Source organism: Vitis vinifera, chromosome 7, assembly GCF_030704535.1.
Source record: "Vitis vinifera cultivar Pinot Noir 40024 chromosome 7, ASM3070453v1".
Classification (NCBI taxonomy): domain Eukaryota; kingdom Viridiplantae; phylum Streptophyta; class Magnoliopsida; order Vitales; family Vitaceae; genus Vitis; species Vitis vinifera.
The window spans coordinates 7,075,050-7,087,372 of NC_081811.1; the positions used below are offsets into that span (position 1 = coordinate 7,075,050).

Sequence of the window (12,323 nt, forward strand, 5' to 3'; positions counted from 1 at the left end):
AACAATGAACCACCAAGGGATGACTATAAGGCAACAAGAAGTGGAGGAAAACACATAGAATAATGTATGCTATTAGGACAAAATGGAGAGTCTACAGTAATTTTTAACAATAAAAAATTATTTTGATATAAAAATATTAAAAGGCACTATCTAAACCATAGTTTTAAAAGGCTTAAAGCGCACTAAAGGGCAAAGTCCTCCTGGAGCTTAAGGCGCAACTAAGGCGTAGGCTTTAGTAAAGTAAGGCGCACCCTAGTTTACATATATAATTTTATATAGTACGTCTAAAAAGGTACGTTGTTGCTTCTTTTTCTTCTTTTCTTCCTCTACTCAATGGTTTCTTTCTCTTCTTTTTCTGCAAGCATGAGTCAGGGAGCCCTAATCTAGGTTGCGTTTTTTCTTTTCAAATTTTTGTTGGGTCAAAACTAGTTGGGCCTTTTTTGAAGCCCTAATATGGGTTGGACCTTTTTAAAAAAAAAAAAAAAAAAAATTGGGTCAAAACCCCATTCTAGGTTGGTTTTTTTTTTTGTTTAATTTTGTTCGACCAAAATGCAGCATTTTGGGTTGTAGATGTTTTAAAGAGAAAGGGGTCAAAATGACGTCATTTTGGCCTTTTTTTTTCTTTAAAATAAGCTATAGCTCAAACCACTGCGTTTTGACCCGATTAAAAAAAAAAGCCTAGATTAGGGTTCTCTGCTCCTCCTCTGCAACTCGTTCGAGGTTTTTGGAAGAAAAAGAACAAAAGGAGAATAAGAATAAGAAGGAAAAAGGGAGAAGAAAAAGCGTACCTTTTTGGGACTTTGTGTTTAGCCAAAAGTGGGCGCCTTGTGTGTTTAAGTTGCGCCTCTTTCAACAAGTGTTGCTTGGAGTAAGGCGAGGCGTCGACAGTTTGCATCACGCCACCTTACGCTTAGGCGTGCCTAAAATGTACCTTTCACAACTATGATCTAAACAAACCAAATAAAAAAAATTAAAAATTAACACCTATGGACCCGCATTTTTCACGTGCATCCTCACTCGATAACAAGACTCATTTTTATTGTGAAAAAATTGATTTTTGAAAAATGGAGTCACCACTTATTTTTGTTTATTTTTAAAAGGAAAAAATAAGAAATAAAATCCTAAACTGATTCATTTTTGAAGAAAAACATGTTTATGAAAAAATAAAGTCTAAGTCTCGAGTCAAGTTACTTACCATGGGGAAACGCCCATCTAAGCCCTAAAAATGTCTCTATTAAACAAGTGGAGGAAATTATGATCGTTAACTAGTAGATCATAAATACTAAGAAACCATAAAAGCATAAATATACAAGGCATGGTAATAAAGAATAAGAAACTAATGATGACTATATGAGCTCTGTAAATCAGAAAATCACATGAATCCAAATAAAGATCACTAAAGAGCACAACATACTTAGCAAAAGAATTCAACAATTAAAGGGAGAAAGGAACGTACCTCAATAATGCCTAAAATAAGGGCAATGAGCTTATAGAAGAAAGAAAAGATAATTTAGAAATAAAAGAAGAGAACTATCATCAAACCAAGGATCACTCAATATGCACAAGATGTCTAGAACTTAAATCAAAGGTCAAAAGTAGCTAAGCTAACATCATATGGTATTGAAAAAGATGTTAAGGAGTTAAAACAGGACAACATACATGCACTTACAAAATAAATTCATTTCAAAGAGTTAAAGGGTGGTCATGCTATAGGGGAGAGCTTATTTATGATGCTCAAGATGTATACTACACAAATCAAGAATCAAGGAAGGCTAAAAGTATACCAAATAAGATTGATTTCACAAAACATGCAAAAGGTGCAAGACATGACAACATATTAATGTGTAAGAGATTGATTTATTTGACAAGGTTAGAGGTAAGATAAAAATTAAGGCAAAAATTCTCTAACATGTACAAGATGTCTGAAATACATATGAAAAGTCAAAGGGGTCTAACTAAACATCGAAGGGTATAAATTTCAATAAACATTCCATAACTCAAAAACAGGGCAATGTACAAATACTCCAAAGATTAATTTATTCCACAACCATAGAAATGATTTTTCAACAATGCTAAAGCTCCCAAGTTTATTTAAGATGTCTAGATTAAAGTTCAAGCCTAAAACATAATTAACAATGAAAGAATTGTGACTAATTCACAAAAACATTTTAGTATGCAATAATAAGGCAACAATCAACACTTGTGTCAAATAATCTAGATTTATAAAAACATTTTAGGACTCAAAAATAGGAAGTCAGTAGCCAACACTTGGCAATCAAAATATGTGGGCTTTGACACCAGCCTAAATTATTTTCCATTGACAATCCAACATTCCAATCCTCTAATGAGCATAGCAAAAGGCTCATAAGGGCTAGGAATAATCTCATTCATTTCAGATTGCAAGGATGATCAATGTTTCCATAAACAAGAAATATTGAAAATCAAAAGTTTAGAAAAACAAGTGATGTTGGCTAAAGACACCGGCCATTGTTCAACTATAGGGCCCTCATTCCTTTTAACCCTTAAATGAACATGGAATTAAGTTCATAAGAGGCGTGGAATGCCTGTACTCATATTTGAGAAAAGTAGCTAAAATGCACATAAAAGCATTTGTGGGAAGGCATGCTCTCATATGGATTCAAGCTCTTAATGATCATGAAAGGATATTCACAAGGGCTGAAAAATGACTCAGAAAAATCAAGCTTAAAAAGCTTTGAAAAAACCCAAAAGATTGAGAGCAACTAGTTATGCTTTCAAGTAAAATGGTAAGGCTAAAATCTATGGCTATAGACCTAACCTTTGGCCATAAAAATAGCTATCAAAGAGAGCTTGAAATTCAATTAAAAAATAAGTTGAAAACAAGAGTTGGCAATCAACTTTAAAATGGAAACAAACAAAAAAAAATGCAAAAAAGCTCTATAGAACATTTTCTAAGGAAAATAATTTTGACAAAACATCAAACACATGAGCCTCTCAATCTTCCTTTTAAAATCAGTTGAGACATCTCCAAAAATCTTTAAAATTAGAGAAAATGAAATTCGCAATGGGTAAACAAAGAAAATCCATAGGTTACAAATCAAGACAACACTCACATCATGTTCTTAAACTTAATGGGCTCCAAATAGAAAATTAGTCCAAGAAATAAATAAATCAAAACTAGGCAAGGCATGAAGAACATCCAAATATCAATTTAAGCAAATAAACAAACATTTAATGAGCACCTAAAGTGAAAAGAATGGAGAAAATCATATTGGACCCTAAGATGAAGAGAAAATACCCAAAATTAACCATATGATCTTTCAACACCCACAACCCATGTAACTATCATCTAAAGAATCAATAGACAAACCAAAAATGAAGTCGGAATTAAAAAAGACTTACCAAAGAAACTCCCCCTAAGTACGATACTTGGCTTCTAGTATGCACAAATCTTTTTCTTCAAGCCAAGCTCACCTCTAAATCTTTCAATACTCTCTTATCTTTCTTTTCTCTCTTAAAATGGGTAGAGTTTCCCCTTAAAAGAAAAAGAGATGTTGAAAATGACCCCCAAGCTCATATTTATAAGTCAAAGGAGGGTAGAGACCTTGACACATGTCATTTTCTCTACCCAAGCTGAAATTTATCTTTAAAACTTTTTCAAAGTAAAACCCAACCAAGGAAACCCAAAGCCTTAGGTTTAGACCTTCAAAAATTCCCCCAAAAAGGGTTAAAGGACCCATTTCAAACAAATGAAGCCCTATCTAAGCTCCAAACACGTTGAAACTATGGGGACTCATAGGATGCCACTAAAATCACACTATGGATCCAAAACTTCCTCCAAAAGGTCTCTAAAAGTGACTCAAAAAATTAGTGTCAAGGCCAAGTAACAATTAGACCACTAAAGAGTACAAGAACAAACATGCAAAAAAAATGGAATCCTACATGCATACTAAGCAAGGGCACAAAGTAAGTGGACACCAGGTAAGATCGAAAATATGTGTTATGAGGACAAAATGAAGGATGTACAACACTAAAAATATTTTGATGTAAAAGATAAGTCACCTCTCCCCAAAAATTAACACCCTCAAAAAAATAATTTTGATATAAAAGATGAGTCACCCCTCCCCCAATTAAAAATAAAAATTAACACCTCCTTAAAAAAATAATTTTGATATAAAAGAGTCAAAATGGATAAATTAAAGAGACGGGTTATGAATTAAAAAATAAAAATAAAATTAAACTCTCCAAAAAATAATATTGAGATGAAAAGAAGAGTTATGAATTAAAAAAGCAATTTAAGATGAAGAGAAGACTTGTAATTAACATTTTGATTTTATAAAATGAAAATTTTTCTTACTATTTAATAAAAGGCGATAAATGTAATTTTTAGTGAAAAAAAAAATTATTTTGATTTAAAAATATTAAAAGGCTCCATATAAAAACCAAACAAACAAAATTAACACCCCCAACAAAAAATAAATAAATAAATAAATTGATGTAAAAAATAAGTTAAAATAGATTAGATGAAAAAAGAGTTATGAATTAAAAAAATAAAATTTGAACCCCAAAAATTAATTGTAAGATTATTTAATAAAATAAATAAAAAGTTTGATTTTATATAAAAAAAATTCTTGTTATTTAATTAGGTCATAAATATAATTTTTTTTTAATGAAAAAACTCATTTATCTTAAATAAAATAAATTTTAGTCTTTTATATTTAAAAACTAAAAAAAAGTACTCATGTTTTCAAATTTTTTTATTCCATTAATATATGTTTTTTCCTTTTGTTCTTTTTGTTTTTGTTTTTTTTTTTTTTTTTTGGTTTATTGGCATGGAATTTGATCCTAATTAATGAACTTATTTTTCATGTTAGTTTAAAAAAAAAAAAAAAAACACCAACAAACCAAAACCAAACATCCACCAACAAGAGTCAAACAATCTATACCTCCCAAACAAATTGAAGACCTGTTAAAACTTTTCTAAACTTGTCTTTTAAAGATATTTTCCTTCATTATCACACCTGAAATTTCGTAAAACTTCTGGTTTTGATTAACGGGCATTACCGACTAACAATTCATCGCCTCCAAACAATCGAAAGCTTTGCTTTAAACACCATTTCTCTTTGCTATTCCATTCCTTTTCTCATCATCATCATCTTTTTTCCTAGCATCCAATCACACTAATGTAATTCTTTTTCTATTTCCTTTTTTTCTTCCCCTTCTGGAGTCGTTCTCCCATAGTAAACCCAAAAGATGAGCATGTTTGTTGACCTCAACTTGCTTTGTGATCCTTCTCATTGAACTTAATCTGAACTTCTCTTCTGCATCTCATGGATTCGTTTTGGACCCAATTTTCTTCTGCAGGTGTGATTTTTTTTTTTTTTTTCCTTTTTTGATACTTTCTTAGATGGGAAAATAATAGAAAATGGAGATTATTTTCTGTACTATTTTTTTTTTCTCTTATTTTTCTTTCTGGGTTTCAGATTTAAATCTTCACATATCATGAGCACAAAGATGAAAGGCCTCTTGAAAGGCCTAAGATACATTTCACAAATATTTGGTGTGTAACTTCTCTTTACTCTTCCTCTTCCTTGCTTCTACTTTTCTCTCTGGAACCATTTCATAGAGGGTGAAACGGTCATATTTGGTGATTTATAAAAATTTAAAACTATTTTTTAAATTTAATAAGAACTTTTATAAAAATTATATTTTGAAGTTCTTTAATATTTAATAAAATTTTTACAGTACCAATATTATGACTTTGACTTCAACTTCAGTTTTTCAATTCAAATATAAAACTATCATGACATAATCGAAGTTTTAGTGCAAAATCAAGACTAAAGTTTGTAATTATGTTGCAGATAATGAAAAGGAACAAGAAATGGAGATCGGATATCCCACAGACGTAAAGCATGTGGCTCATATAGGCTGGGATGGCGGTCCATCGGTAAATACACCTAGTTGGGTAAATATTTGTTTAAGCTCAATTTATCAAGCCCTTTGGAGATCATAACATTTTAAGCAAACAATATCATCAATTTCACTTCTTTTTTTTGGTTTGTTATAAGTGATAGTTTAAACGAGTCTTACAATATAGCCATGAGGTGAAAATTGCTTGACTCCATGATTGGGCTGGAAAATACAAAAATGCCCCCTTTGTAGTTTGAATCACAGCCTCATGCTTGTGCCATACTCTAAATTGTGCAGATGAATGAATTCAAACCCACATCGGAAGCGGAAAACCATGAGCCAAATCCCGAAGGTTTAATGCTCCTACTTTTTGCTCCTATTTATTTGCACCGATTAGTATTTTTGGAAAAGTAGTTATGGAAGTTTAGGTGGCAACACCGTTTTTTGAATGTTTTGACGTATGAGCGTAGATCCTGGATTGAAAGACGGCCAACCTCAAAATTCTCAGGCTTCACGCTTACCGGACATGCCCAGGTCATCGAGACGCCAATCATCCACAGGCGCTTCCGCCTCCGTCACCTCCGAGCAATCAGACGTACAGAGGCGATCGAGGAGACATCATTCTAGCTCTTCAACTAGTTCCCTACCAAGGGAAGCAACCGGTAAAACCAAACCCAGGCAGCCCCGAGAGGGAAGCCAAGGCAGTGAGTCGCCCTCCCGTAACCCAACTGATATACCCAGGAAAAACCGACAAAAGAAATCAAAGGACTCGTCCAAGGACGGTGGGGGGTCGTCGAGATCGAGAGCGAGAGCGAGATCTCAAACTTCTAACACTTACGCCCCATCACCCTTCTCGGATCCAGGGTGTGGAACCGAGTCTAGATTCCTGAGCAATGAAACGTCAGCTGGTTTAGAAGAAGTTGGAGAAGAAGGGAAAAAATGTAATGAAGTTTGATGAAATCTTCATGCAGTGCAAGAAGAAGAAGAAGAAGCCCGAATGCTTGAGGTGAAGGAGGGTTTGTTTGGATGCCATGGGAGAAGCTTTGGATAAAATCAAATGTACAGAAAGGTGTTTTCCTCGACTGGGTTACAGCCTGCAGTTCAGAATTCCTCTGGGCTTTGTTCATAGTTTCAATCCTTAGCCACTCTGTGTATATTTCATGGTATTTTCAATTTTGGCCCATCACTTTTTGTTAGGCGTCAATTATTAATGCTTGTTCTTCAAAGTCTTGTATCATCAATGGTTGGAATTCTCTCATTTTTGGCATGCTTCTTTTTACGTCTCAATTTTCTCTACCAACATGCCCCATAATTCTTTCTATAGAACTTTAAAAAATTACAAATCTAAAACCATGCACACCATTCAATATTCATGTCATATATATGCAGTTGCCATTAACAGATTGCATAATTACACATTTGCCCCCCATCCCAACTCAAATGACTTACAAATCCCAAAAATCCGTATATAATATTGTCATTTCTGCTAGACCTAAAACCTTGGAACCCTACTCTGAACACCCTAATTCTAGCAAGCAATCATGCCAACACAAACAAAAACCCTAAAACCCCTAAAAGCATCAACTGATAAAAACAATACAAGTGAATTGTAGAAGAACCCCCATGAACCAGGACAGGGCTGGGAAGATCTGGCTTGCTGCAAATTTTCAAAGTCCCCAAACTACCCCTACTGCCCTTAAAAGTGAGGGTACTCTGCCCCTCATCCACACAAAGCCCAATGTTCCCCTTTAGCCTTAGCTTCCCCCCAATTCTAGAGGCAAATTTGGAAGAAAATGGGAGCCTGCCGCTGAGCCCATTGTTCTCCAAATTCAATTCATTCACTTTCTCCAAAAACCCAAACTCCTCAGGCACTGTCCCTTCAAGCTTGTTGTTGTCAAGGCCTAAGTAACTCACGTTTCTCAGAAATATCCCCATTGAAGCTGGGATTTTACCAATTAGTCCCATCCGAGACAACCCTATTCCCAAAATGCCCCCCAGCTTTTCCCATATTTCCGGGATCTGCCCTCCAAGCTTGTTCCCACTCAGGTATACCTCCCTCAACATGGGCATTTGCCCTAAAAATAAAGGCAACCCAGGACTGGAGAACTCATTATAGCTCAAGTCCAAAAACGCTAACCTCTGTAAATGCTTTATATTTTCTGGGATTTTTCCGGTGAATCGATTCCAACTTAAGTCCAGCTTCAGAAGCTGCGACAGCCGCCCTATTGTATCAGAGACGTTGCCTTGAAAATGGTTGTGACTGAGATCGAGAATCTTCAGCTCCTTCAAGTTCGCTAGGTTGAGGGTGAGTTCGCCGCTGAATTTGTTTTGGGAAAGTGTGAGCTCTTCGAGGCTGGTCAGGTTGGCAACCTCATCTGGGATTTTGCCATAAACCCCCGTTCCCGTCAGAACCAGCCTCCTCAGACGGGTGAAATTTCGGATCATGCTACTGAGAGAGCCGACCAGAGATGGGTTCTCGACGAACACGAGTTCTTCTAACGAAGAGCCGAAACTGTCCGGAATTTCGGGGACCGAAACGTTGGTCTGGGTGAAGCATTTGTAGAAGAAGAGCTTGCGAAGGTACTTGAAGGAGGAGAAGATGCGTGGGTTGAGGGTGGAGTAGGGCGAGCAAGGTGGGTTGGGGGAGTAGTCCGAAACGTAGCCGAAATTGAGCTCGGTAATGTGCGGCGTTTCAGTTTCGTTATCGGCATCGCCGGAGAAGTAGTCGCAGACGACGCCGTGCGGGGCGGAGGAACAGAGATCATCGGGGAAGATAGAGCGCCAAGGAAAGTCGGAGTTGATGGAGTCCAGGACCTGGTAGACCGAGTCTTGCTCCTCCGAGTTGAGAGCGAGTTGGGACTGCGAAACGGCGAAACTGGAAATGAGGGTTAACAAGAACCCAAGACCACAAACAAAAACAGAAGAAGAGAGAGCCATTGGAGAAGCCTCTTTGCTTAGTGGAATGTATGTGGATATTTATGAAGAACCCAGAAGATCCAAAAGGGGTTAGAGAGAGAGAGATAAAGAGAGAGAGAATAGGGGAAGGAAGGAGCAGAGGAGGAGACAGTGGGGGAAGTATGGCTGAAAGGGTGAAACAAAAGATTTTAGTACAAAATGGATGAAGCATGAGTCGATTTTGTTTTGCCTTTCCACTTTCATTGCCTGCCTCTCCTACCATTTTTGGCTCACTTACCAAAATGGCCTCGTCTTTGGAGGGTAGGGTAGCGGCCCTTTGGAACATCAGAAGTCCCATTTCCATCTTCTCCTCACCTACCTCTTCCGGTCTTCCCCACCCCGACCCCACTTATTATTGTAAGATAAGAGCTGGCCAAATTTCCAAAAAAAAAAAAAAAAAAGGTTATATAGCGATATATTAACTTTCATTTTTTAAATAATTTTTCCATATATCACTTGTTATGATTTATAAATTGATAATGTAAATTAGAGGTAAGACCACCTTAAAATATTAGAATTTATTTAATCCAAAAAGTTTTGCTTAAACAAACTTATTTTTCAAAAATAAATCATTCTATGCGTTAGATTTTATGCCTTTTATCCTTCCCACACCATTCCATTATTTATACAGCATAAAACGAGGTAATTATAAAAAAATAACAAGGGTATTAAGGACATTTCATTCACAAACCTCAGAGCTTCACAATTCCCACGTTGAAACAGTGATGTCTGGGACCATCAACCAATGATCAGCCACCCTCGCTTAACCCCCGAACACATTACTGCGCCACCCTAGAGCTAGACCTGTCCCATATTTTTTGAAAACGCCCATAAAACCGGTCGAGCTTTAACCTCCCCGAAAAAGATGGCTCTGTGTTGCAGAAAAAGGCGCCGTCCGAGCCGACAGAAACCTGCGGACAACGCAGCCGAGAGCCGACAGCGATGCGCCGGCAGCCGCCGACTTGTCGCAGGGTCCGGAACGAAAGCGACGTTCAACTGTTCAAGTGTGGAGGGGCATGACGGGACACGTGTCGACAATCAAGTGGGTTGCAGTAGACACGTATACAGGAGCATGGAAAAAGGATTCCCGGGATTTGACAGATCATGCGAAATCCATTTTCCGGGGACAGCTTTGTCTCTGTGTCCAATCAGGGGCCCAGAAGTTGAGTGGTCCCTTGTCAAAAATGCCCTTTTAACTTTTTGACCTTTTTGTTGCAGAAGGGGGAGTTGTACAGGGGCTTACTTGTCCGAAAAGAAAGGGTGGGAAAATAATTAGAAAAAGGAATTTGATATACAATACTAATCACAGAACCGTCAAAATTAGCTTTCCCGAAATTGTACTTGGGAGTTTTCACGATCGAAGGTCTGACATTTACATACGAGTAAGTGAAAAAATTTAACTTATAGGATCAAAATAGTAATTCTCCTTTGGAGTGAAAAATGATGCTAGGACAGTTTACCATGGTGAGGACATTGGGGGAAAAAGTGAAGAATTGATGCAACATCATGCTATAATATCATTAATTGTTGTGATCTCCGATGCAAATATGGTAATTTGAGAACATAAAGATAAAATAATTATATACACTGTAGACTTTTATTAGATTTTTCAAACCATAAAATCATATACTGAATCTACATCTTTAACCATAAGCTCTCTCGCTCCACTTGATTTCTCATATTTTTATCCATCTCATATTATCTCTACAAGCTCATTTCTATCTCACGACTTTTTCCTCTCATGATCTAAAATATATATAAAGATATTTCCAACAATTTTTCTTATTCTATAAAAAAATCTAATATTATAATAATATATCAGAAAATGTTTTATACCATATTCTTTATAAAAATGAATCTTTACTAATTTGAAATTTGAGACGCTTTCCAACATTAATTAATATTAAACAACATTTATGGTTCATAACTTGACCATAAATGTAGATGAGTTTTGATGTTATAACACCATGTTCTACATGTTTTCCTAAAAATGCAAGCTAGCTTACAAGAACAAATTTCTCTTCACTAAATAAAGAAAATTTTCTCTTTATTAACAACGTCAATAATGATGAAGAATTATTGTCTTAGCTATCTCATCCAACTCAAATTGTTAGACATTTCGATTTTAATATTGTAATCTCTTATCAAATGCCTAAAAGTTGAAGTGATAGTAAGCCACACATAGTATACCTATCAAGTATAATTGTTTCAATCATATTTTTAAGAATTATTTAATTAAAAGATATGAAATAATCTTGATATGGTAAAAATAATGCTTCACATATTTCAACTTGAAAATTAATTCATTTTTTGTATAAATGGTCTTTGATATTTGGATTGTTAGAGTTATTTATTTGAGCTATTTATTTATTTACTATATTAAAATTATTATCTTTCTTTTTAAGAGTGAGGATAAGTTAGTCTTTTTATTTTCTTATTTTATTTTATTTTATTAGGTCTATTTAAACTCTATTTGCATTATACTTATTTTTAAGAAAGCTCATAATAAGAAACTGTATATTTTATTTTCTTCATTTTTTTCTTTCTTTCATTCTTTTTGGATTTCACATGGTACTAGAGCAAAATTGATTTTTAATGGAACTTTTGATTTATGATTGAAGAGAGTTTAGTCTCATATAGGAATGGCAATGGGGCGGGTTCGGGACGGGTCGCTCCCATCCCAACCCCGCCCCGTTTAGCAAAATCAATTCCCATCCCCGTCCCATTTAAAAAATTAAACGGGGCGGGGCGGGGCAGGGCGGGGCGGTTATGGGAATTTCCCATACCCGCCCCGCCCCGTTTAGCTTCTTTTTTTTTTTTTTTTTTTAATTACTTTAAAAAAATTTGTACTGAGTACATTTCCAAGTAAATTCACATTATTGTACTGAGTTCTTGGAGACACAAGCGAAGGGAACCCTGTTTGGGGTGGCACAGGACCCGCCTGAGCTCCTAACATACCAGAATTCGAACGCAAAAGTGAAGGGGGAACAGGTTGGGCTCCACCTATGGGAGTGGGTGGCCCGGATGGCACCATCTTTCCAAAATAACAATCTACAAACACTCACTCAAGTACACCACAAGATTCAAATAAACTTCCAGTTACACAACAAAGTGAGCAAAACCTGACATTTCCCTCATCCCATCAAGCAGTTTACACCCAAAATCAAGGCCAGAAACTCCAGAGTCCTTGTTGTGCACCAAAAGAAATGGGGAAGCTTTGTGCTTGAGCATACGGAGTTGGGCGTTACCAAACACAAGAGGAAAGCCAAACAAAACCAAAACCAAGCAACAAGCTTTGATTCTGAACATTCTAGAATTGGACTAGCTCAGCGATTTCTTCAGTGAACCGCTGTACAATTGATGAGTTTTTAGATCATGTAAAGCTTCAAACATTCTACAAAAGGGCAACCAATCAACGAATCGAACTCCTAATACAGAACAGGGGTTCAGAATCTCGATGGCCTGTCACTCCAAACCCT

General features: G+C 36.0%; 2 protein-coding genes across 2 annotated transcripts; one reads left to right on the top strand and one right to left on the bottom strand.

Moving 5' to 3' along the window:
* The first annotated feature begins 5,490 nt into the window (after nucleotides 1-5,490).
* Nucleotides 5,491-7,120, top strand: LOC104879817 (CRIB domain-containing protein RIC6). The gene is made up of 3 exons (XM_059738812.1): nucleotides 5,491-5,539; nucleotides 5,841-5,944; nucleotides 6,350-7,120. Exons 1-3 carry the CDS (start codon nucleotides 5,494-5,496, stop codon nucleotides 6,842-6,844), a joined length of 645 nt encoding a protein of 214 aa, XP_059594795.1. The 5' UTR covers nucleotides 5,491-5,493; the 3' UTR covers nucleotides 6,845-7,120.
* Nucleotides 7,121-7,234: 114 nt separating this feature from the next.
* Nucleotides 7,235-9,085, bottom strand: LOC100256658 (piriformospora indica-insensitive protein 2-like). The gene has a single exon (XM_002272279.4). It carries the CDS (start codon nucleotides 8,824-8,826, stop codon nucleotides 7,429-7,431), a length of 1,398 nt encoding a protein of 465 aa, XP_002272315.1. The 5' UTR covers nucleotides 8,827-9,085; the 3' UTR covers nucleotides 7,235-7,428.
* Between the last annotated feature and the right edge of the window lie 3,238 nt (nucleotides 9,086-12,323).

Bases quoted from the DNA above. Each gene is read 5' to 3' on its own strand.
- LOC100256658 (XM_002272279.4), bottom strand. From the start codon at position 8,826: ATGGCTCTCTCTTCTTCTGTTTTTGTTTGTGGTCTTGGGTTCTTGTTA.
- LOC104879817 (XM_059738812.1), top strand. From the start codon at position 5,494: ATGAAAGGCCTCTTGAAAGGCCTAAGATACATTTCACAAATATTTG. The intron at 5,540-5,840 runs GTGTGTAACTTC...ATTATGTTGCAG, and splicing joins ATACATTTCACAAATATTTG to ATAATGAAAAGGAACAAGAA. The intron at 5,945-6,349 runs GTAAATATTTGT...ATGTTTTGACGT, and splicing joins CGGTAAATACACCTAGTTGG to ATGAGCGTAGATCCTGGATT.